The sequence below is a fragment of the Harmonia axyridis genome, chromosome 2 (assembly GCF_914767665.1).
Source record: "Harmonia axyridis chromosome 2, icHarAxyr1.1, whole genome shotgun sequence".
Classification (NCBI taxonomy): Eukaryota; Metazoa; Arthropoda; class Insecta; order Coleoptera; family Coccinellidae; genus Harmonia; species Harmonia axyridis.
Genome location: NC_059502.1, coordinates 12,525,785 through 12,551,075, shown reverse-complemented (window position 1 = coordinate 12,551,075; position 25,291 = coordinate 12,525,785). Strand labels below are relative to the sequence as shown.

The 25,291-nt window shown below is 36.4% G+C and overlaps 1 protein-coding gene across 7 annotated transcripts in view; it reads right to left on the bottom strand.

The window, feature by feature from the left end:
* Positions 1 to 1,294: 1,294 nt before the first annotated feature.
* LOC123674023 (tyrosine-protein phosphatase Lar) overlaps positions 1,295 to 25,291 on the bottom strand; it is a 570,788-nt gene continuing 546,791 nt past the window's right edge. For 4 of the 7 annotated variants that reach the window (XM_045608828.1, XM_045608826.1, XM_045608827.1 and 1 more), the window contains exons 9-25: positions 22,741 to 22,851; positions 19,883 to 20,158; positions 17,954 to 18,238; positions 16,672 to 16,677; positions 16,492 to 16,592; positions 16,206 to 16,398; positions 14,965 to 15,252; positions 13,114 to 13,410; positions 9,827 to 9,966; positions 9,496 to 9,698; positions 9,304 to 9,437; positions 7,833 to 9,140; positions 6,577 to 7,713; positions 5,675 to 6,246; positions 4,566 to 4,846; positions 4,349 to 4,484; positions 1,295 to 2,854 (exon numbers count right to left, since the gene is read on the bottom strand). In XM_045608828.1, coding sequence (XP_045464784.1) covers positions 2,786 to 2,854; positions 4,349 to 4,484; positions 4,566 to 4,846; positions 5,675 to 6,246; positions 6,577 to 7,713; positions 7,833 to 9,140; positions 9,304 to 9,437; positions 9,496 to 9,698; positions 9,827 to 9,966; positions 13,114 to 13,410; positions 14,965 to 15,252; positions 16,206 to 16,398; positions 16,492 to 16,592; positions 16,672 to 16,677; positions 17,954 to 18,238; positions 19,883 to 20,158; positions 22,741 to 22,851 — 5,537 coding nt within the window. In that variant the 3' untranslated portion in view covers positions 1,295 to 2,785. The remainder of the gene's footprint in view (positions 2,855 to 4,348; positions 4,485 to 4,565; positions 4,847 to 5,674; positions 6,247 to 6,576; positions 7,714 to 7,832; positions 9,141 to 9,303; positions 9,438 to 9,495; positions 9,699 to 9,826; positions 9,967 to 13,113; positions 13,411 to 14,964; positions 15,253 to 16,205; positions 16,399 to 16,491; positions 16,593 to 16,671; positions 16,678 to 17,953; positions 18,239 to 19,882; positions 20,159 to 22,740; positions 22,852 to 25,291) is intronic. The other 3 variants (XM_045608831.1, XM_045608829.1, XM_045608832.1) reach the window with 3 other exon arrangements.

The following is a 25,291-nucleotide window of genomic DNA, read 5'->3' as shown; positions in this document are numbered from 1 at the left end:
AAGTCTTTACCGTTTTTTGTAAGAGATGGCGCCACCAATACTGTGCGAGTATTTAATGGTTACATATGTCATAATCAAAGCTTATTCATCTGTCAACAATTCCACACTAACACATTAGTTGAAATTTTTTCGCATCATAAATTTTTGAAATCGTGAAAATGTCGAAATTTGAGCCGAGTCGACGTCATTTGCGGGAAGTTTCACTTTATTGGTTCAATTTGAAGAAATCTGCTGCCGAGGCGCATCGGTTGCTTCAGGAAGCTTATGGAGAAGGTTGTGTCGATGATTCAAGTGTTCGCGGATGGTTTCGACGCTTCAAAAGTGGCGATTTCGACGTGGAAGACAAGGAGCGTTCCGGGCGGCCGCAAATCTTTGAAGATCAAGAATTGGCGACTTTGCTTGATGAAGATTCGTGTCAAACGCAAGAAGAACTTGCTGAAGCATTGGGAGTTGACCGAACAACCATTTCCAAGCGTTTGAAAGCCATGGGAAAGATCCAAAAGCAAGGAAATTGGGTGCCGTACGAACTGAAGCTGAGAGACGTCGAACGGCGTTTTTTCACTTGCAAACAGCTGCTTCAGCGACATAAAAGAAAGGGTTTTCTGCATCGTAGCGTGACTGGCGATGAAAAGTGGATCCGTTACGATAATCAGAAGCGAAGAAAATCATGGGGACTACCCGGCCATGCATCATCATCGACGGCCAAGCCAAATATTCATGGCGCCAAGCTCATGCTCTGTATATGGTGGGACCAGCTAGGTGTGGTTTACTATGAGCTTCTGAAACCGAATGAAAGGATCACAGGCGAGGTCTATCGACGACAATTGATGCGTTTGAGCCGCGCATTGCGAGAAAAACGGCCACAATACTCCGACAGGCACGACAAAGTTATTTTGCAACATGACAATGCTCGCCCACATGTTGCACAGCCGGTGAAAACATACTTAGAAACGCTCAAATGGGAAGTCCTACCCCACCCGCCGTATAGTCCAGACATTGCTCCGTCTGATTACCATCTCTTCAGATCGATGACGCATGGCCTGGCTGACCAGCACTTCCATTCCTACGAGGAAGCCAAAAAATGGGTGGATGACTGGATAGAGGCCAAACCGGTCGAATTTTTTCGCAACGGGATTCGTATGTTGCCAGAAAGATGGGGAAAATTTGTAGCTAGCGATGGCCAATACTTTCAATAATTCATTTGTAACCATTTTTTCACAATAAAGGCTCAAAATTTGAAAAAAAACGGGAAAGACTTATTCACACACCTTATAACTAAAGAACAAACACTAACTAAAATCTAGAATTTTATTTTCTTCAAAATTCCATTCATTCCAGTGCTACAACGATTGTGTTTTATTACAAAATATAATTACAAAACAATTAATCAAAGATCAGTCTGAATGACATTACTCAGTAATTAATCAAAAATCAATGATAAGAAGTTACAGGGAATATAACAATTCATACTTATAACTAATAGCTGATAAGTATCTAATTCCTCAGATTTGAAAATAATTTGAAAAAAGAGTAATATTACCATGTAAATTATTGAACTTAATAACAGCATATATTACAATGAAAAATATAAAATTATTTTTTTTTTCAGAAATATTGAGTTATTTTCTGATGCTAAAGAATTGAATTGGAAATAATTTAAATGCTTATAATTTTGGAACAAATATTTCATAAGACTGTATTCTTTCATGTTTATCAATTATCCTCTTGATATAAAACTTCATCTTCATTATAACTTACTCTAAAATAATATTCGACGAAAAAAATAGGGAATAGGATATGTTGTGGTATTTAGAGAAATTGAAAATGAAGTTTCTATCAAATAGCAATATCTTCAAATCTTGGGATACTTTCTAACAAGGTATACAATTTAAGATATATAGTACTAAATCAAAAATAATGAAATATAATATAATATACATCAAGTTGTAGAAAAATTCAGTAAAAAATGTATATAAATCATGTATAAACAATATCAAACAGTGATGAAGAGTATCAAAAAACAAAAATATCCATTTGGTGAAACCTTTATTGATTTGAAAAATGGAATGTTCATTGTGCTTCAAGTAATATACTGTATGATAAATTTAGCTGCCGGTGGTAATTTTGGATCTGACATATTCTGAGTGATGCAGATTACAATCTGCATCTATAATCTAATTAGAGTAAGATTTGAATTATTCAAAATAGTTGCATAAATAAAAGAAGTATGTGTGATAGGTAAATTGAATTTTTAGGTTTCACCATAAAAAATCATGGAGAGATCATTTGCGTTTAAATTAAATCTACATTAAGTTATTTGTATTTAAACTTTCTAGGTTTCACCAAAAATTAAAATGTTGAAGAAACAGATGAAAAAATGAGATTTTAAAAAGAATCTACAAGACTTTATACAACATCAAAAGGGTATAAAAAAATCGAAAAACTAATACATAGTAAAACATATGTCAATTACACATCATTCAAGAAGCCGCGCGATATATCCATTTTTTTCCAATGAATCGAGTTTTTTTTTAGTCACACACACTTTTTTCTGATACAGATATTTCTTCTCTTTCATTAATTATTTGAATGTTAGGCACATAATTTACACACACTAGGATTTTTACTAAATGCATAGAGATGATAACTGACCGCCTGGCGGACAATATCCAATTGTCTAGGTTTCCCTTGGCAGTAGTAATTTCGCTAACAAAATAATGATATTATGCGGGTGGAGTGAAGGGGAAGGACTTTATTGTCTGCTCGAAGAATAAGTACCAACAAATCAATTGGTGTAATGGTCGAAGGAACCCAGGTATTCAAGAGCAGCTCTGTAGCAAAACTGGTACTGATCCTGAAACATAATTATTCATTAATGATGTAATTTGCTTATACCAGATATATTTTTTATAAAAAAAAAACAGCCGATTACAAACCGTATATACAGGGTGTTTCAAATTAAGTCGGAACCATTGCTAACTCCGTCATTATTGATTCTACGATGTCGGTTGAATGGGCAAACTAGTAGCATTTTTAGTGGTCTTCTCGATGCCGAAAACAAACAAAAAATGACAGTCGTGTTGTCATATTTCATAAAATGATATTTTTTTCAATGAAACACCCTATATTTCTTCATGCATTTCGATTCGTAATAACATTCTCAACAACAAAGCTCATTTGACTTTTTTTCGTAAAGGTGAAAATAAGACAGTTGTATTGATGGGAAACATTTATAACAAACGGATTTGATAAAGAGCTATAAAATATCGAGTAAATGGTCAAAAACACCGCCTTCTTGTTGAACACATATTTGAGCCCTTCTTTTGACACTATTGATTCACAAAATGAATGCGGCTAGTGGAATGGCTTTAAGATGGAAATCATCGTTTTTTCTATTAATATCAAAAAGCTTAGTGGTATCGATTGAGTGGTGCTACATGATGATCACGGGTTTCACGAGTTCACATCCCAGCGCACTTTTTTCCTTTTACTGTCTTATTTTGCTATTATTAACAAAATATTGTCATTCGTATAAGTACAATGGACAATCATGAGGTTTATTCGCCAAAACAAATAAATTTTTGTACTAGTGAAAGAAATAAATATTTCAAAATAAGTCGCTCATTTTCCACTTTAGGAAGAAAGGTGATATCAGCTTTGTTGTTGAGAATGTTATTTCGAATCGAAATACATGAAAAAATATAGGGTGTTCCATTAAAAAAAATATCATTTTATGAAATATTTTGACAACGCGACTGTCAATTTTTGTTTTGTTTTCGGCATCGAGAAGAAGACTAAAAATGCTACTAGTTTGCCCATTTAACCGACATCGTAGCATCAATAATAAGCAGTTAGCAATTGTGCCGACTTAATTTGAAACAACCTGTATACATAATGTCATTAAATTGCAATTATGGCTATACTTTATCGTTTTAAAAAAAGCGCAAAATTTCGTGTTTATAGCTTCACTAGAAACAGAAAATTCAAGCATTATATCGAAAAAAAAATTAAGAGAAAAGCACTAAAGTCAAGAGCTTGTATTCATCCACAAATTGCAGAATTTATACCTATATAGTTTCCAAGGCTTTGAGTCAGTGATTTTCTCTTGATTTTTTTACTTTCGATAGACTCAAAAGCAAAATTGTATAAATTAATAAGCAGTTGTATTTTATTATATGATATTTTTCACCCGATTTCATACAATTGCCTCTTATACGCTTAGATTTTATAGAAGTTTCAGAATTGTCATTATCAAAAGAATTGACACCTTAAAAGCTTGTAATTTTGTTGAAGAAAAAAATAAAACATTTCCAGTGAAATCATCCAAAACAAGGAATTCAATACTTACTTCGGTTTGTACCATAGCTGGTCTTTGAGTACGCAATATTCGAGCTGTCTGAAAAACATCTACTACTCCTTCATACTGCATTCTTTCCAACACAATACTCAAAGTTATAAACACTCCAGTTCTCCCTACTCCAGCGCTAGTTAGATGAAAAAAAAACAATTTTAATATTGGATGTTTACAATTCCAAATTTGAATGGACCAATATGATTTAACTCACCTGCAATGGACTGTGATTGGTCCATCTTGTCCAAATTGTTCCTTAGTTTTGTGAACTTGTCCGATGAAATCGATGAATCCATCTCCGGATTTGGGTACACCCTGTTCTGGCCAATCGGTGAACTGGAACTGTCTAACGGTTCTGGATGATCCATCTCTGGCATCAGTAACCTTGAATTCTCTAAGGATATATTGCGGCATATTATACTCTGCGATGGGGTCCACCACGAAGCATTGGTATCTAACAGACCTATCGCTTGGCCAGTATTGATGACATTTTTCCTGAAAAGAGAAGCATACCAGACTGTTAGTTATTGATTGCAATAATTGTTAATGTTATGATGAACATGAAGAAAGAAAGATATATCTATCAAAGATCTTAATCGCGACATAAGTAAATGTCAAGTTTTAAGGTCCTTCCGTCGAGTTAAACCATTCCCTACTCAAAACTTTCGATTTTCAAATTAGAAATCTATTTTTTTTTATGATTGCGTTCGATTCTACGGAGAAAAATAAGGGAAGTGTTTAAACATGATTACGCTCCCGAATTCAATAATTCAAGATTCTAGATAGACCCAGACGAATTTCAGATTTTCGAAATATCGAAAAATCTTGAAATTCATGAAACAATCTATCCTTCCATGAATACACTTATGAATTCAAATGCGATAAACAAGGTATCAATGATTTTTTCGCCAGATTTTGTTTCAATTAGAATAATTTCAAATTAAAAACCCTCAATCTCTCTCGATTTTATTTAATTGTTATACACCCAAGTATTTTTCAAGTGACATCATACTCAAAATATTCAGATATAGCTTCAAATTCAGCATCTGAATCAGAATCTGGTGCAGAAAACGAATCGAGGTATTCTAACATTTTAAAACAAGAACGTAAGTAAACTAATTGAATCAAAACAACTTTTATCTAGCTGCAAACAAAATTTACACCCAGATGTGAGACCTACTTTAGGCATAAACCGGAATGTCTAAACACTTCTTTCATTTGCATATTTTCCGGATTCACTCTGTCTATAGTACGTGTATAGTACGTAGCAAATAGTTGAGAAAAGGTTTACCAAAAGAAGCTCTAATAAATTGTTGTACTTACCCTTCCCATTTCCTTCAGTTTAGTGAGCATTACAATGATTGTAGAATTATGTTCCCAAAGCATCCTCCAAAGATCATCAGTGGTGTCTGCCAATGGACCTTGAGTGGCGATGTAAGCCTTCCTATAACGATAGCCATCGATGAAACTAGCGTTGATGTAGTCAGACCCCTCGATGCTTCTCAAAGGAGTAAGACACACTCTTGTGCTCTCATACGGCAAGATATGTACCAGGCGGTTTTTGTGTTTGTTGCACGGCAAATTGGCCGTTACAAAACGCGAGGAATCAGTCTTAATGTTACCGAGCTTCTTGAATTCGTATTCCATGCCGGTGATATTCTCCCCAGGTTCCATCTGCATCAATTTCTGGATGTGATTGTGAAGATTTCTAGCTGGCACCTCTGTCATTCCGCAGATCACAGCTTCTAGGAGGGAATCGTGGATGAAGATGTACTGATCCTCCGTTTGCACCATATAGTTTCTTTGAGCTCTCAAACAGGTCACGTGACCGTATATGTCGACCGTCTTTTCGTGCTTCATCCTTTCCAGCATCGAATCGATGACAATGAAGCAGCCTGAAAACAATATATTAATTAGAACTCTACTAAAGAATTTCATTTCGTTATTCTAATTGTAAAATTTGAAGAACCTAGTACAATTGTTATTTATATAATCCTCTCAATTTAAAATTTTCTTTATCATGAATTGGTCTTCATTGAATTTGCACTCCAATTTTTGAGATATCTTCAAATTTGTTAACATTTTATTTGATTATTGGATCTTTGATTCAGTAATTCTTCCAAAAAAGCTACTTCCTCTAGAAATTCAAATTTGGTTCATTTCAGACATTGAAACGAATAGGGACATTAAAAGGTAAACCTGAAATATGAATATGCATAACTTACCTGTCCTTCCTACACCAGCAGAACAATGAACAACAATCGGTCCAGCTTCAATAGGATTTAGACTCTTGATTCTCCTCAAGAACTGCAAGAAAGGAGCGGGGTGATCAGGTACTCCATGATCCGGCCATGCGGTAAACTGCAACTGTTTTATCTCCCTCCTTTCACTGTATCCCTTTTTATGGATCTGGAACGTCCTTATACAGTACGTAGCCAATTCCTGAACGTCAGTTATCGTGCAGGACATGGATCCGTAAGTCTCCGTGCCTTTCGAGGGCCAGTACTGATCACACTTAATGCGTGTTCGTTCTTCCAATTTGGTCATCATCACTATAGTTGCGGTCTTGAGTTCCCAACACATCCTCCAGAAGTCGCAGAAAGTTTCCTGCAGAGGTCCTTGCGTGGCAACGTATGCGTTGTGTTTGCGGTAACCATCGCAATAGTTGGCGTTGATATAATCGCTTCCAAGCATGCCTTCTTCAGGCGGCAGGATGACTCGACTGTGGTCGTATGCGATGACGTTGGCGTATCTGTTCTTCGGCTTGTTTATGTCCATGTTGGAGTGATCCCAAGTGAATTGTTGACCTGGTTCGATGCTTTCGTATTCCTGCGAGAATTTTAGGTTGTCGTTGCCCTTGAGTTTCTCGATGTGGTTGCCCAGTTCGGATATAGATATGGGAGGATGCGATATCATACCAGGCGTCTGGAAGTTGAGCCTTCTCATTTCTACAGGATCGCTAGGAGCCACGCTGCTATTGAGGTCTGCCGATATCAACGGCCTCGTTACAGCTGTTTGGTCTGGGGTTTTACAAGGTTGCGACCGCTTGCGGTACAAGAACATAACCACCAATATGAGAGACAAGAGGAGGGCTAAGATGATCGGGCCGATTATCCAGAAGAATCCAGCTTCTCTCTTCTGCGACAGGACCTTCACGTCGTGGTCTGGAGTGTTGGGGTTAGGTCTTAGGGGCGGGTCACCTGGTGGTACTTCCCTCATGTTGAGCGATAGGAATTCTGAGAATGGGCTACTGGTGTACAGGTGCTTTTGGGGTGTGTCCACGACCGCCCTGACGAAAATCCTGTAGCGTTTGCCGTGTTCCAGTTTGTAGTTAGTGAAACCGTCTTTTTCTTTGCCAGTACCTTCAAGAGACAAGAGTTTTTTAAATGTGATTACTATTACGCGCTAACTAGAAAAAACTAGAGGAGGGCGAACTAAGATAATTTTTTAGAAACTTATGGTTAAAGTTATAGTTACTCACCTAGATGGAAGGTATATGGAATGCTCCTTTGTGGAAACTTAGCTGCAATGAAAGGCAAATTTGGATGTTCCGACATTTTATCCTTGTTCTGAACCAGATTGTCCGTCAAGAACTGATCAGGATTCTTATTTATAGTTTCGGGATCTTCCGGTACCACTATCAAGAAGTAATGACTGATGGGTCCATACTCCTCCGACGCCTGGGGCAATATAACATCTATCTCTTCCCCATTAACTACACCATAGAAATCCGGTTGTACCATGGGCTGAGGAGCCGCCATTTGCGTGGTAACAGTAGTTTTAGTAGGAGGGCGATACGAATAGTCAGATGGTATAGCGCTGACGTTAACATTGTATGTGGTAAAAGGTGAAAGTTCATTGATGGTGTAAGATTTAACAGTGGCGTCTAGTAGAATTTCCACCTTGGGTATGTTTTGCGTCTGTGTGATCCCTTGAGAATCTACGAACTCTTTGAGAGCGTCGAAAGATATCTTGTACTTTATGGGATTCAGTCTTATAGGCGGACCCCAAGACAACGTCATCGAATGCGTAGTGACTTCGTGGGCTCTTAAGTTGAGAGGAACATCTTCCGGTTTTACTTTTACAGTAACAGTCTCCGACAGTCTACCAAGAGTTCGGTTGTTACTGCCTATTATGCCGGCTACAGCTATCGCGTACTCAGCATATTTCTCCAGGTTCAACAGGTCGGCTGATTCCGTTTGACCGACTGTCTTCTTCTGCCACTCGTCCAAATCTTCGACAGCAGTCATCGTATAAAATATAACGTATCCTACAATTTTTCCCCTAGAAGGCACTGGTTCCCACCAAACTTCGACGCTCGAATCTGATGTAGCGACCGCTTTTACCGACATGGGAGCTCGGCCGATGTCCCTTTCGGTGGTGATTGTCATTTTTTCGCTGAACGGCCCCGCCCCCTGGCTGGTGTACGCTTTGATGTGGAATATGTACTCGGTGTTCTCTTCGAGATGCGTGAACACAGCTTTAGTAGTCGATATATTCCTGGTGATGATGTTGTTGTGGTCTGATTTCTTGTGGAACTGGATGTCGTATTTTAGGATCCTTCCGTTACGGTGCTCCCTGATTGGCGGATCCCACGTGATGCAGACTACGTCTGGAGTTTGGAACCTATAGGTTATGTTTGATGGAGGTCCTGTAGGTGGACCTTCGGGAGTGTTCATGTATTTTATGGCCTCTTGGCCGATACCGATGTGATTCTGGCCAGCCACTCGAAATTCATATTCTACGCCTCTTTCCAGATCATTTATCCTGTAAGTGTTGGTGTGGGTTCCTGAAGAAAGAATATAAATAAATATTTGGTCTTTAATTTTGGCTACAATGGAATTATTTTGATAAATTAATGTCGCTAATGTCGGCTAAGATAAAGAAAATTTGTCAATGATAATTCTAGAGTAATATCACACAATGATGATTCGAGTAAGTTGTGGATATACCTTTAAGAGGAACTTCCTTCAGTATTTGATCCTTTACACCATATCTCAATCTATAACCCTTGAGCTCTCCATAAGTTTGCGAAGGTTTAGACCATTCCAACTCAATGGTAACTGTTGGTTGACGATCGATAACCCTAAATGATAAATATCGATAAGTTTGATGAAAATTTATTAATTATTTTCAGCTCTTACTTTAGGGTCAGGTCTGGTCTGTTTGGCACTCCTCCTGGAGTTCTCACATTCACTGGATTACTTCTATCTCCGTCACCTTTTCTTGTAAGAGCTGCTACCTGAACAGCATAGGTGGTGTCAGGTTGTAAGCCGGAAACATTTAGTTCTCTTACGGTGTCATCTAGTACGTCAAATTTCATTGGCTCATTCAAAAAGTTTCTCCCCTGTAAAAGTCATTGTTGTATGATTAACAAAGAGTTTTGAAGAAATAAAGCATGAATTTATATTTATACACTCTATCTTCAAGAAAGAGAAGAATTTCAGTGGAATAAATATATTATATTATATTTACCTCATCTTTGGTTTCTTGCACATGTACATGATAGCCAAGAATTATTCCATTTCTATCTTTAGCCAATGGTGGACTCCAATTAACTTTTATAGTGGTAGAATTGATAGGAGTTACTTTAACGTCTTGTGGATCTCCAGGAACTGTGGAAACATAGTTAAAATGAGCAACAATATCTGACGAAGATTTCATAAAGTTTTTCAAGGAACATGCATAAAGGCACCTCTCGTTGGTTCGTCAAGTTTTCAATTTTGTCACTTCACTCATTCATTTCACAAAATCTAGAAACATTTGAATACCAACACACGACAAAATCGTCAAAATAATTACCTCATCCAGAAAGATTGGAACACAAAAAATTTTATTTTAAATTTCATCTACACACAAAGAGCTGAAAAATTTCGTAGTATCTCATCCGATAGAGCTGCTTGTGTAGATCAAAAATAAAAATTGATTTTTGATGATGGGAGAGCTATCATGAAATGCTTAGGTAAGCTACAAAAAAGTGTATCTCATGATAGCTCTGAAAAACACCAGCAAAAAGCCAAAAAAGGGTCATCTACAAAAACTTCTAAAAAGTATCTAGCAGCACACAACAGAAAAAATACTCACTCTTCTTATCTGTAGCCGCGTAAGGCAAAAAGTCAGAGAAAAAATAGTGATTGTAAAATGGTTACAACACTATCACGTCAAAAATAGTTCATATATCAAAAATATTTATATCCGCTACAAAAATGCTTGAAGGATATTTGAAAATTTTCAAGGCATAAGGTATGTATAGTATAATACTCACACACATGTATTGATTAAAAAATTTTAAGTTATTGTCATAAAAAATTGATCGCTTTCAAGAGGGGTTTAACGGATGGATTGTGTAGGATGTTGGATTTTCTGAAAAAAGTGTCGAAAATGTGTGAAATGTATGACTTGTCGCAGTGGTCACTTGCACACCTCAGTTTACATACTGGCTTCAAAAATTAGTGCCAATTCTTCACAAAAGTTCTCTCCAAAACATGCAGATATTCATTGTTATTCATTAATTTTTTTTGCTCAAACCATCAGTTAATTTGAGTTTCTACAAACAATATCAGTTATTTTTTTTATTAGTATTGGTATTCAAATGCAAAATTCATCACATGGTGCCTCAGGTTAATTGTTATATTTCAGGAAATCAAAAATTGAAGAAAATTATGATTCCAGGTTTTTAACTGTGTTTTTCATTAATATTGTTCATAACTCTCACCAGAGAAAAAGTATGATGACAAAAAGGAAGGACATCAAAAACACTTGTTTTCATCTATATCAAAAAATGCAGTATTTGTTAGATAGTAACTAAGCAATAAAAGTACAACAATGAATAATTCTATAAAAATCTACAAAACGGTTTCAAAAGAAGATATGTGAGCAATCAGATATGAAATAATAATAGAGAGAAAATGGCAAAATAAATGAATATTTCTAATATAATCTCTAATTCTGATTTTAAAGAAGGAATACTTAAACAATATTAATGAAACACCCTATTTTGAATATTGTTATTATTTGACAATTCTTAATTCTTTTTTCACATTTACCAAACACCTGAATGTTATCTGTACGCAGGTATTGATATTTTTGACTTCCATCATATATATTTCTAATTTTGAATTTCCAGTGGAACGGAATTTGATCACCTATTAAAACAACTCCTTTGACTTTATTTGTTGTTTATCGAATAAAGTAATTCTGCAGAATATAGTTCTTGTTTTCAAGATTGCAAATTCATAATTTTTCCTCCATTATGAAAAATTTCATTAACTCTATATTTTGTGCTACATAAAATACAAATGTGCTTAGTTTTTACTGTTAATGAAATATTTTCATATCATACACAACCACTCAAATCACACACAGAAATGGTGCAAGTGTTATTATAAACACACAGTGAATTGTGAACAAATTGTGCCATATATATATTGAAGAGTGCGCAATTCACCTACTTGTTGTAAGTGCTGTCTAGCCAATATAGGAATACGGGTAGGAAAGGAAACCTTTTTTTAGTAATTTTTTTCTCCAAACGAATATATATAGGTTTCCATCAGGTTATGGATGGGTTAGAAGTTGAGTAGAAGCATGCTGGGATTGACTATAAAATACCAAAAAAGGGTGCATAAAATTAAAATCAAATACTTCATATAAAAACAGTGATTGTGACTCAAAAATTGTGCCATTGCAATAATGCATCTTTGTGCAGAGTGATAAAATGCAATCATTACATGTGAACGTGAGTAGCTAACAATAAATTATCGAAGAAATAAAATGTACACTATAACTCAAAAATATATCAAAAAATTAAAGAGCGAAAAATTTCATCAAAAACCTCTTCGCAGCTCCTGCAAACGCTTTTGTAGACAGAAAAATGTCGATTAATATAATTTCAATATTCAATGTAAGAAATATTGAGAATGATAACAATTACAGCAAATATGAATCTACTTACAAAGTAATCGGGAATAGATAGGTACAATCTAGGTACAATCGAATATAAAACTTACCTTCAATCCACTGCAACAAATGTTAAATAGAAAGTGATATTTGTTCATTGTGATATTTCAGGTTATGAATTATTGTTGATTTTATATTGATTTATTTCTTTTCGCATTCTAAATAATTACTTTGCTAGAGGTTCAATTGCTGTCATCATTATCATATCTTAAGATTTTTAACTAGATATTACACAAAAATTCCACAAGAGGACAAAAATGCTGCAAAAATGACAAAAATATAGCACCGCCAAAAATCCTCCATGGTGGGCTGCAATGGTTGAAAAATACATTGTCACACATATCTCAGAGGATATGTCAAAAAGGCTACGTACTACGAAAACATAAGTGGAAGAATAGAGTTGAACAAAATATAGTTGACTTACTTAGGAAGTTGGAATAAGTTACGAAAGTACTGAATAAAAATAGAAGGAACGTTTAGTAAGGTTCAGGAAAGTTATTATTAAAGATTTTCAGTAGCAAGTTCACCAATCTGATTTCTCTGGTCCTCTTAGTCGACTGCTTAACAATGGTTAGTAATGCATGCCAGACGAAGGATAACTTTGAACTTATGACTTATTGGATATGAGTTATTACAAGTAAATTTGGTATTGAAGCAGTTGTGTAGTTATCCTTCGTTCGACTGTGCGATAAATACCATAATACCACATCCCCAATGTCCTAAGCAACAATGATATCAATGTAATTCAGTTATGATTAAATGACCAATAGCCTCCACTTATTTAGATGGTAAAATTTGAAACGTACCATCTTCATAAGTTCGAACGGTGATTGGAAACGAAGCAGGTCCATCTCCTACAGAAGTACCAGCCAAAACCCATATGCGATAAGAGGTCCATTTCTTGAGTTCATCAATAACAAAGGAATTTTCAGTGAGTCTTGTAACGGTTGCTTCGCTATCTGATCTATCTGCTTCGACCACTTGGAGTTTGTAGTAAATAATATTCCCGTTGCTTCTATTAGTTTGTGGTGGACTCCAAGATACTCTAATAGCGGTTGGACTTACCGCCTCGCCTTTAACGTCAGTCGGTGGTTCTCCAGGTACTACGGTGGCATTTAGCGTTAAGTTATGCCCAAAGCATGTTGCCTAGCTTAGATTTTCGACTTATACTTTCAACACGAGTGGATATTAGAGATCAACAGAAAAATTCTACTATGGAGTTGAAAACAAACACATTTCAAAAATAACTCATCAAAAAAATTAAAAATAAAGTGGAAATGTGCTGTCAGTACACACTGATGAAAGAAATTACCACCCTTATCTCTATATTCTCTTAAACATTTATTTCAGTGAATAAAATAAAGATAGAAGAGTAATGGTTAAAAAATATGATGAATCCAAAGCGGTGAAAGACTTCCAGAAATATGAATGTTAATCTGAGTATGGAAATTTCTGACATCAGCATGAAATTTTGACTTGGTGCAGTGCTTTTTCAAATTAATTAATATCCACTGACTAAATTACTGCATGCACAAATGCACTTCACATGAAAAATTCCACACTCACACTGAAAATATCCTTTTTTTAATTACGGAGGTGTTCAAAAATCGGCTTTCACTATTTAAAAGATCAATTCAAATTTGAAGTGAAGCACGAGAGATCCACATCGAGTACTCACAGCCTTTATATAAGTTAGATCAATATTCGACTTGGAATACTTCATTTTTGTAGATATGAGATTTTTGGAACTATCGATTTATTGACTTTCATTGATATCGAAATTTTGTGTCCTTTACTGGTTTGTTTTAAATTCAAGTGAATTTTAGTTGAAAATTTTGTTTCATAGATTTCTTTATTTAAAAAAAAACGAGTGCTTTTTATAGAGAATCTTGACTAAAATGAAAAAAAAGTATAAATCACCGTTGACCGAAAAGTGTTTCTTCTGAAAGGATTTGATTTATTTGGTGAGTTTTAATGATTTTTCCATTTGTTTATAGTTTGTCAACAGTATTTTCATAATTATTTAAAAAAAGTGAAACAAAAGCAGCAAAGTTTGCATATCACATTGACCCTAATTTCAATTGTATTCAGTTAAAATACGGATTAACGACTTGGCTTGATATTCAAGCTACTTGCTCAAGTAGCTTGAGCTTGACTTGAAATGAACTCAAGTTCAAGTCAATTAGTATTTTGTCAATTTGTCAATACTTGACTTGACATTGAAAAACTACTACTTGACTTGAACTTGAGTTGATTTCAAGTAAAGCTCAAGCTACTTGAGCTTTAGCTTGAGTCAAGTAGCTTGAATATCAAGCCAAGCCGTGAATCTGTGAAAACCATATTATTGAGAATCATTTCGGATCCATGTTAAGAGTAACAATTTTAGTTTAATATCTTCAAAAATAAATTTCAGAATATTTGGAGAAAAAAGTCAAGTAATGTTTCATGTTGTTGGATGTAAACTTCATTTTTCAATAATGAAGTTAAAAGTTAAAACAAAATGCTGTGAGTACCCGAACTGAATAAATGAAAATCTGCGTTTTCATTTACCCAAGCTATCTAATTGATATTGAATAATGAAGAAGTTGTGTTAATACGAGATAGGGAACAAAAATCTTCTAAGTTTCGATTACGCATGACGAGTCATGTGCTCTTACCATACTGCTTCGTTCTGACAGGTATTGGTGGTGTTGTGGCACCTTCTCCACGCTGTGATCTTGCTGCTAACCACACATAATATAAAGTGTTCGGATAAAGTCCCGTTAAAGTATAACTTTCCAAAATAGGAATACGTCTATGGTGCTTTTCTTTAGCGTATGTATCGTTCCAATACAATTCGTAACTAACTATACTTTCACCCGAATGAGTCGGTTTGGTCCACTCCAAAGTCACTGTTGTTTCCCCAATATCTGAGGCTCTTAAATTACTGGGTTGACTAGGGACACCTGTGAAAATTTGAATGCAATTTTCAAATAAGAATCATTAGAAAGTTCAATCAATTAAATTTTTTATGAGGCGGTTCTAGTTTTTGAGATACAAGGCGATAAATTCCTGATTTCATCTACGACTTTGTGATCAAATCCTAATTTAGATCTCTAATTTTATAGCAATTGTCAAAAAAAATTGCATGTCACATTAACTATGACTTTCACTATAGAAGATAAGCGCGGTAACATGGTTGTAGCGGTATTTAAGGTATTCCCTTGAGATGATGGGTAATGATATTTCTTTGGTGATTAATAATACTTAGTAATTAATATCTCTTTTTGTTCAATTACAATCTTTCCCAGACTAATAATACCATTGGAAACAAAAAGAAACATGTCTGTGATATTTTGTAGTGACTCTGTCTGCTCACAGATGGCGCTATAAGTTTTCCCGCCACACTACTTCGGCTCCAGTTGATTTGAACGGGTCGTTGCAACGCAACAGGGTCACCTCTCCACGGTGGTGTGAGGGGATATGTATTGGGTAGAGATCGTTGGATAGCTCAACTGATGAGATCTTCCAGTGATCTCTGGACGAAATACCAAATCTCTGGGTGAGAACAACTCGCCGAAATTCATTTGGGGATTGAAACGAAGTCTTTCACTTATTAAACTACTCAAGTATACTATTACGACTCGATTCTTCTATATTTGAGTAGCAAATACTTATCATACCATGTGAAGCATTGAATACATTCGAAAATAAAGACTGTATCGACATCGTGTATCTCTAAAACTATATCTGACTTGAAAAATAATCGGAAATAACTTAGAACTTAGAACACAAAAATAAGAGTAGGCATTTGAGCTGTGCTTATTGAATTCAGTACTTGATCGAGTAAATAATTCTGAGAACTCAAATTCGGGGGATGTAATAAGACAATGTATTTGATATTTATTGATACAGGTACCTTGCTGTGTTTTCACATGTACTGGCGCACTGAGAGGTCCAGGTCCAACAGAGGTGAAAGCTTGAACTCTTATTGTGTATATGGTGAGTGGGGTGAGTTCACTTATGGTCGTAAGTTGATTATTGTCAACAGTCTGCGTTTGCCAGTAAGCCATTGGGAGGTTAGGGTTTGTGGTATAGTAGACCTTATAACCCTGTGGATGAAAATGTATATGTTAATGTAGCTTAAGATAAATATGCTGCAATACAATAATAGCAATACCAGAGCAGAAACTTTTGATACGTACCAGTACTTGACCATTTGGCGTTTCAGGTTCATCCCATTGTATAACCATTGTACTAGAACTCAAGGGACGGACCTGAATTTTCCGAGGAGCTGTGCCTGGCTCTGAAATGATGAATTTAGTTAAAAAAAATGTAAGTTGAGAGAATATAAATCTCGACAAAAGAATTGAAGGGGTACTTACTGCCACCTATGATGAAGCGGGCTACAAATTTGGGAAAATATTGTTAGTAGGAAAATATATCGAGATTTATTGCTCAACTCACGTTGAATTAATCCAAGCATCCAAGAAGGTAGCAGGGAATAAGTTGTATTAGTACAAAAAATAACTGAATATTTCAATAAACATGGTAACAAAACATAAACAAATTCCAGCAAATCTGGCGAATAGGCTCTGATATATTGAAGAAAAAGAATGTTTTCATTAACATGGTCTTTCTAAAATTCCTCTAAACTGAAAATTTGTATATGAGATTTTTTCTAGTGTAAAATCACAGGCAATTTTACAGGAGTATTCAGAAACCATGGAATGTGTGAAAAAAAAGAACTGTATACGCTCGGAAGAACAGAAATTTATAGTATAGAACCATTTACGCTGCAATACAAAGGTCCAAAATCCATACCAAATTTCATCAACATCGGATCAATAGAACGCCAGATATCTAGATCCCGAGAATTTTACTTTTGCACACCCTCAATGTGTTTAGTATATTTGAAAATATCTACGCAAACAAGACATCCATAATCTTGTTGTTACTGCTAGCATTTCGATTGATTTTTTGCATTATTTAAATGTTGTTCGACTTTCTCCGTTCAGTATGGAGACACAAAAAACACAATGAAAGATTAGTGGAAAGTTTAATAATAATAATGATTATATTTCAAATAAGATTACCAAAATGACAATCTGAAACGAATAGCCGATGTCTAAAACACTGATGTGCTCATTTACCCTTGAAAAACCTTAAGAGTGGCAACTTTTGAAGAGACTAGCCTTTTTGGTTTTAATGGTATTGGTACTTTTTCACTTGATTTCCGTACCTTTTCTTATGGCGCTGACGTCGCCTTTCTGTCAATGTCGTTTTGAGGTTGAATCGTGAGTCGATCAACTTTTGACAGAAGAAATGAATATTTTAAAATGATGGCATTGATTGGTCAACTCTTTGTATAGCGCCACCTTGAGGAAGAATATAAAAAAGGGTATCATGCTGAGCCGAGTCTCCAGAATTATCTTAAACAAGATCTAATCAGTCAACACATCAATATTTTAGACATTTTAGATACGTCAAAGCGGAAGACATGACATTTCCAGGCAAGATTCTAATAAGATAGCAAAAAGTGCAATAATTTGCCTAAAAACTTTTTTTTTAGAAAATATTAGACGTATTCCAACATCACAGTAGGTGATTTCCAAATCTGTCATCTAGCCTACTATAGCAAAACCCTGTTATTGAAAGAATGCTCACTTGTTTCTCCTGTGGTGACGTTCACTGGCGCACTCGGAGGCCCCCTCCCAATGTTGTTGACTGCAATGACATACATTTCATACTCTGTATACGGACTGAGGTTTCTGACGTGGTAATGCATCGTTATAATTCCCGATATCTCGCTGAAAGCCTGATTGGCATATTTCGGTTTGAATTGTATCACATAATACTGGAGCTCCTCCATGCCATCATAAGACCACGTTAACCGCACTGTAGTGGCTGTGATCTCCGATACTCTCACGTTTGTTGGTGGTCCGGGCAATGCTGAAACGGATTATCATTATATCCAATTACAAAATGATATTAATTAGAGCCAAGTTTCAAATGTCCGAAAACCAATATAAAATACAAGCAGTTTAGTTATGACTAAATGTTATAAATAAATCTGTTCAGTCCTAGTGATTTACTTTTGCAATACATATTTCTTTCATACTCTTAACGATGAAAATATACTAATTGACAAAGAAACTGCAACACCTAGAAGGATCTGTTTAATTTTTTAGTTTAATACATAGATAGTATAGCAAAGATTCACATGGGTCACTTCGGAAAAGCATGAACTAACTGTGGCAACATGAGGTCGGGCATTATCTTGCTGAAATATTGGATTCTCGAGCCGGTTAAGGTAAGGGAGAATATATGGCTCCACTATTTCTAGAAGGTGAAGAATCGCTGCCATGTTACCTCGAATAAAGTCTAAAGATGACATTCTTGCATGTGCAATAGCACCCCATACCATAACGCCTACTGTCCGGGGATATATGACGCTCAACATCAAACTGAGGTTCACGTCTTTCTCCCCGTCGTCGTCTAACCCTTCTTCGGACATCATGTGCACCCAAGGAGAATCAAGATTCATCAGAAAAGACGACCTGATGCCATTCCCCATTCCAATGATGACGTTCTCTGCACCATTGTAATCGATGCCGGCGGTGCTCAACCGTCAGAGGTAACACAAGATGGTGTCGATACTGCTGAAGTCCAAAAGACCTTATCTGTTCGGACAGTTACAGGATGGCCTGCCTTGTTCTCCTAACCACTCATCAGCCAAAGATCGAGTTGTCGCAAATAGGTCTCTAATGGCCATAAGTCTTAGAAGCCGAACTTGAACTTCATTTGTGCGCCTTCGTCGACCGGTTACTACTCTTCTTCGATATTGGGCATTATCAAACCACGCTTGACAACATCTCATAATAGTAGTTAGATTTCTGTTCATACGGTGAGCGATTTCTCGAAATGACAACCCCGCCTCCCGTAGACCAATAATTCGACCTCTTTCAATTTTCACTTAGCTGGTGATAATTTCCGTGTACACGTGCTCTAGTCATTTTGATAATAACTGAACATCGACTTTGGATCTACTCGAACAGCTGGTTTGTTGTAAAATTTAAAAAACGACTAGAATATTTAAGTTACGAAAATTATTTACATGGAAAAACCTTCACGATTTTTTTCTCCAAATTCAATAATTTACTCCTTGCTATACTATCCATGTTTTAGAAAAAAAAATTAAAATTTAAATAGCTCCTTCTGGGTGTTGCAGTTTCCTTGTCAGTTAGTACATTTCCTTCTATAAGCAAGAAGATCCTCTCATCTCCATATACTCACTTAGCATATCTTCTCTCTATAGCAATTTAGGGACGCATGAATAAAATGAAAACTTACAATACAACTAACTTTTCCATAATTAAATGAGTAACTAACAGGGCATGGTAAGTTTTGACTATCGTAAATGTCAGCATCTTAGTTAACACAATGAGAGGAGTTCGATAGGACTACTAAATTCTTATTGATATGTACGATTATATCAGAATCAACATTATGTTTCATTCTGTAATTTACAAAAAAAACTACTTTTAAGACCTATATTGGCCTCTGCAGGTTTTTGTATAATGCTTAATTACTTACATTGTACTTTGACAAGTGCAACAGCTTCAAGAACACCAAGAGCACTGGCAGCTACGCAAGTATAGTTGGCTGATTCTCTTATGTTGGATAATTGCAATGTGTTCTTTCCTATTGGTAACTTATCCTCCGGAGTGAGTTCTTGAGTGGATCCTTTTCTCCATTTCACATATGGCATCGGAGAACCCACAGCGACGCAAGTTAGATTCAAGTCTGCACCTAACATCACTTCAGTTACGGCAGGTGGAGGTATAGAAAATTGTGGAGATACACGGCGAACTGTAAAAACATAAACGTTGGTTAGAAACAAGTTGAATATATATGTAGGGAATCTATCGATTCCCCCGAAAATGATCGAATTAAGTTGAATTTTGACCCAAAATACTAAAAACAGAAGAACTCGGTGTAAAACCTTGGAATGATCAAAGCTACACCCCTAAGGTATCTGTAGAAAGTCTTTGCTAACGGTCGAATGGAAAACGGCCTGATGCCTATAAAAATCGGCATTTCAGGGCGAAGAATACAATTGAGTTCAGTACAGTCTACATCTACAACATATGTGCAACACTTGCACCGACAACGAGAAGATTAAAGATTTTCACATCTGTTCCCGAGACCAGCGAAGAAGTACCTGCAACCGAGCCACAACGACCAAAGTGGCCAGCGACCCTTAAAATCGATGAGATATAAATATCATCTTCTTCAAACTCTTTTAGTGGGTTGGAAATAAATTGAATAAGTGTTTCTATCCCGTTCTTTCATTTCCCCAATTTGTCCTTGGCCGTGAACTACGTTAGTCATAGTATAAGGACCAAAACCCACATTTAAAAGGTGTGTGAATAAGTCTTTCCCGTTTTTTTCAAATTTTGAGCCTTTATTGTGAAAAAATGGTTACAAATGAATTATTGAAAGTATTGGCCATCGCTAGCTACAACTTTTCCCCATCTTTCTGGCAACATACGAATCCCGTTGCGAAAAAATTCGACCGGTTTGGCCTCTATCCAGTCATCCACCCATTTTTTGGCTTCCTCGTAGGAATGGAAGTGCTGGTCAGCCAGGCCATGCGTCATCGATCTGAAGAGATGGTAATCAGACGGAGCAATGTCTGGACTATACGGCGGGTGGGGTAGGACTTCCCATTTGAGCGTTTCTAAGTATGTTTTCACCGGCTGTGCAACATGTGGGCGAGCATTGTCATGTTGCAAAATAACTTTGTCGTGCCTGTCGGAGTATTGTGGCCGTTTTTCTCGCAGTGCGCGGCTCAAACGCATCAATTGTCGTCGATAGACCTCGCCTGTGATCCTTTCATTCGGTTTCAGAAGCTCATAGTAAACCACACCTAGCTGGTCCCACCATATACAGAGCATGAGCTTGGCGCCATGAATATTTGGCTTGGCCGTCGATGATGATGCATGGCCGGGTAGTCCCCATGATTTTCTTCGCTTCTGATTATCGTAACGGATCCACTTTTCATCGCCAGTCACGATACGGTGCAGAACACCCTTTCTTTTATGTCGCTGAAGCAGCTGTTCGCAAGTGAAAAAACGCCGTTCGACGTCTCTCAGCTTCAGTTCGTACGGCACCCAATTTCCTTGCTTTTGGATCATTCCCATGGCTTTCAAACGCTTGGAAATGGTTGTTCGGTCAACTCCCAATGCTTCAGCAAGTTCTTCTTGCGTTTGACACGAATCTTCATCAAGCAAAGTCGTCAATTCTTGATCTTCAAAGATTTGCGGCCGCCCGGAACGCTCCTTGTCTTCCACGTCGAAATCGCCACTTTTGAAGCGTCGAAACCATCCGCGAACACTTGAATCATCGACACAACCTTCTCCATAAGCTTCCTGAAGCAACCGATGCGCCTCGGCAGCAGATTTCTTCAATTGAACCAATAAAGTGAAACTTCCCGCAAATGACGTCGACTCGGCTCAAATTTCGACATTTTCACGATTTCAAAAATTTATGATGCGAAAAAATTTCAACTAATGTGTTAGTGTGGAATTGTTGACAGATGAATAAGCTTTGATTATGACATATGTAACCATTAAATACTCGCACAGTATTGGTGGCGCCATCTCTTACAAAAAACGGGAAAGACTTATTCACACACCTGATAGATAACATGATTTCAAGTTGTGGCCAACTAGGTACTTTTGTCCCGACACAGTCGCCATCATGTGTTGGAAAAGTGTGGAGGGTGTGATCTCAACCCAGCGCGCGCCATTCAGATTACGATCAGACAAAGTGCAAGACGAAGAACTGGAGTTCCCCAGTCCATTGAGAACATTGATACTGTGAGATCTTCAATGTCGGGGTAACCACATGAGTTATCGTTGGTTATGGTGGATAGTTTGCACACCCCTGGACTATTTTCTGCCAGGATGATGATGAACTTCATATTCATCCATATAGAAGATGGACATTGTGTCGGACCTTCTGAAGGTGACTTTAATTCTCGAAGGAATGCGTTTGAGATTCTGCTGGAAGTCATTTTCAAGGTTGCTATTGTTTTTCCGTAGTGATGAAGTCGACAAGATTCCAACACCTAGGATCAAATAATCAACATAACGCCTGATATGGCGTTATAATATATCAATAAATTTTGCTCGAATAAATCGATTATTTTTCATTTATCCGAAGCTCTAAAACAATAAAATTCCCTTCGATGCAATTCTCCTGGGGTAAAATCATCTGTTACAATCTCATACTGCAAGTGGTGTTTATCCAGAAAGTCGTATATATCACAGTGGGAAGAATAAAAATTTGCTCGACGTCGAGCAATCCGAAAGATTGGATTGATGTTTGCATTTCGTAGCAGGCTGAAAAGAGGAACTTGGGGAGTGTATTAGTAAATGAATCCTTACCCTTAACGTAGAGGATGGCTGAAGTTGAATAATCGGTCCCAATCGAATTTTCAGCCACGCACTCGTACTTGCCATGGTCCGTTTCGTTGCTGTTCTTTATTTGCAGGGTACCTGGAAGATACGAGATTGAAATATTTGAAAATTAAATTCTATAATCTCTTATATTCAAACTCTTCACTTCATCATCTGTAATGAAGGGAAGAGATTTTGATATACTTAAAATCTACTATATTTGTACAAATTCATTTCTCTATTTCAATATCGTAATGAGTTCATTACAGTTCTTAAAACAGTACTGTAATCAACTCATTACAGCATTGTTTTCAGTTATATTTTTTGTTTTGTGGTTGTCAACGCTGACTTCCGATCCTATCAAATTTCAACACTTGTCAATTGTCAATATAATACAGGGTGGCCATTTGAAAACGAAACAGACGAGATTACAGACGAAATAAAGTTTTTCGATAGAAATGCTCGGACAGGTCGATTTCTGTTTCGAGGGGGACAACTTAAGATGTAGATTACGGACGCATAGCGCTTCAACCCTTGCTGCTACAACCCCCACCCCCAATTTTTGAATAGGGAAGATGGGGTGAGTGATACCTCAATTTAAAGGTATTTTTATACTGATTTCAGCACAGTAATTGTTTTTTCATTTTATGCATTAGTTCTCGAAATATTTATGCGTTAGTTAGTTAGGAAGGAAGCCACAGTCATGGTTGTTTTGAAGCTCAAAATGTCGATTTTTCACAAAACACTACAAGTGCCATGAAAACACTACTTCATTTTCGAATACTTAGTTAAGAATATTTCGAGAACTAATGCATAAAATGAAAAAACAATTACTGTGCTGAAATCAGTATAAAAATACCTTTCAAATGAGGTATCACTCACCCCATCTTCCCTATTCAAAATTTGGGGGTGAGGGTTATAGTAGCAAGGGTTGAAGCGCTATGCGTCCGTAACCTACATCTTAAGTTGTCCCCCTCGAAACAGAAATCGACCTGTAAGAGCATTTCTATCGAAAAACTTTATTTCGTCTGTAATCTCGTCTGTTTCGTTTTGAAATGGCCACCCTGTATAATTTGGATAAAGTGGAATGAATTGCAACATTATTCGCAATTCTTAATTCTGGTGGTGTCAAATCGATTTCGGCAAACATAATTCTCGAATGTTATACGTAATTGTAAATCATTTCAAAATTCGACACGTACGATTCAAATTCAAATTCTTTAATCTGTCAATTTTCGTGACAGTCACACCAACTGCCAAGATATAATAATAAAGTCACTAGGATATAGAATCTGAATTTCTCATTAATTTTGGACAATATTTCACAAAACTCGACTGAAATAGAAAAAATATCGTCTAATACTCGTTGCAGAAGGCAATTCTAACACTCAAGCGTTCGAATTTCGATTTCGTGGTGGAATAGGAGCCTATTTTGCAATATGTTTTAGAATATTTTATTTTATTATTATGATTTGGTCGAAGATTTCAAGGCAATAATTTTTTAAATATGATTTTCGGCATATGTTCGCCCCAATTACAAGATATATAGTCTATTCGATCAGTCCAATTTTTCCATATTTTGTCCAATAAAACTGGTAGCATGGCGTCAAAGATGGCTTGACGATTGATTTTTAATGCTTCAAGACTTGTTGGTTTTGTCGGCATAAACTGATGACTCATTTCCAAAGAAATAAGGACCGATGATGTCGCCAGCGTGTAAACAGCACCAGTCAATTTTAATGGATGTAATAGTGATTCGTTAATGGCTTGAAGATTGCCTTTGCTCCATATATGACAATTTTGCTCAATGACGAAGCCATTGAACCAGGAATGAGCTTCATTACTAAACACAATTCTTCGGTAAAAATGTTCATCTTAGGCCAGTTTCAAATTAGCCTAAACAGCAAATATGCGACGTAAACGATGGTGATTTGGCTTTAATTCTTGTCCGTGCTATTTCATATAGAAACGTAAGCCAAGATTCTCATGTAAAATTCTCCATGTAGTCGAAAGGCAAAGGCCAACAAATTCAGAACGGCGACGTTTCGACATTTACTTCAACTCTTCGGTACATACATTTATTTTTCTTGTTGATGGTTTAGAATCCGTGAAGACTGAAATTAGTGCGAAAACGATCAATAACTTTACGAATTGCTTGCTCATTAGGCCGATAATGTTGTTCGTAAAATGGACGAAGTGCTCTATGAACTTTGCAAACAGATTATGTTTCTTAAAGTAATTTTTCACAATTTGGAAGCGTTTTTTTGGAGTTAAAAGACTCATGATGAATTGCCAAACCTTACTGAACAGAAATACGAAAACAGTTCGACAATCTCATAGAGTAATGAACATAGATAGAGGGAGTATACGCAATTTTTACATGTCCCCAACATGGTTAGGTTACGTTGTCGGATTGTGATATATTTTCAAATCCACAATTTTACTATATCGTTATGAATCTATATTATATTGAAGAAATATATTTATTTGAGTGATTCCCGATTAATTATGCAAATTTGAATATTTGGAATACGATATT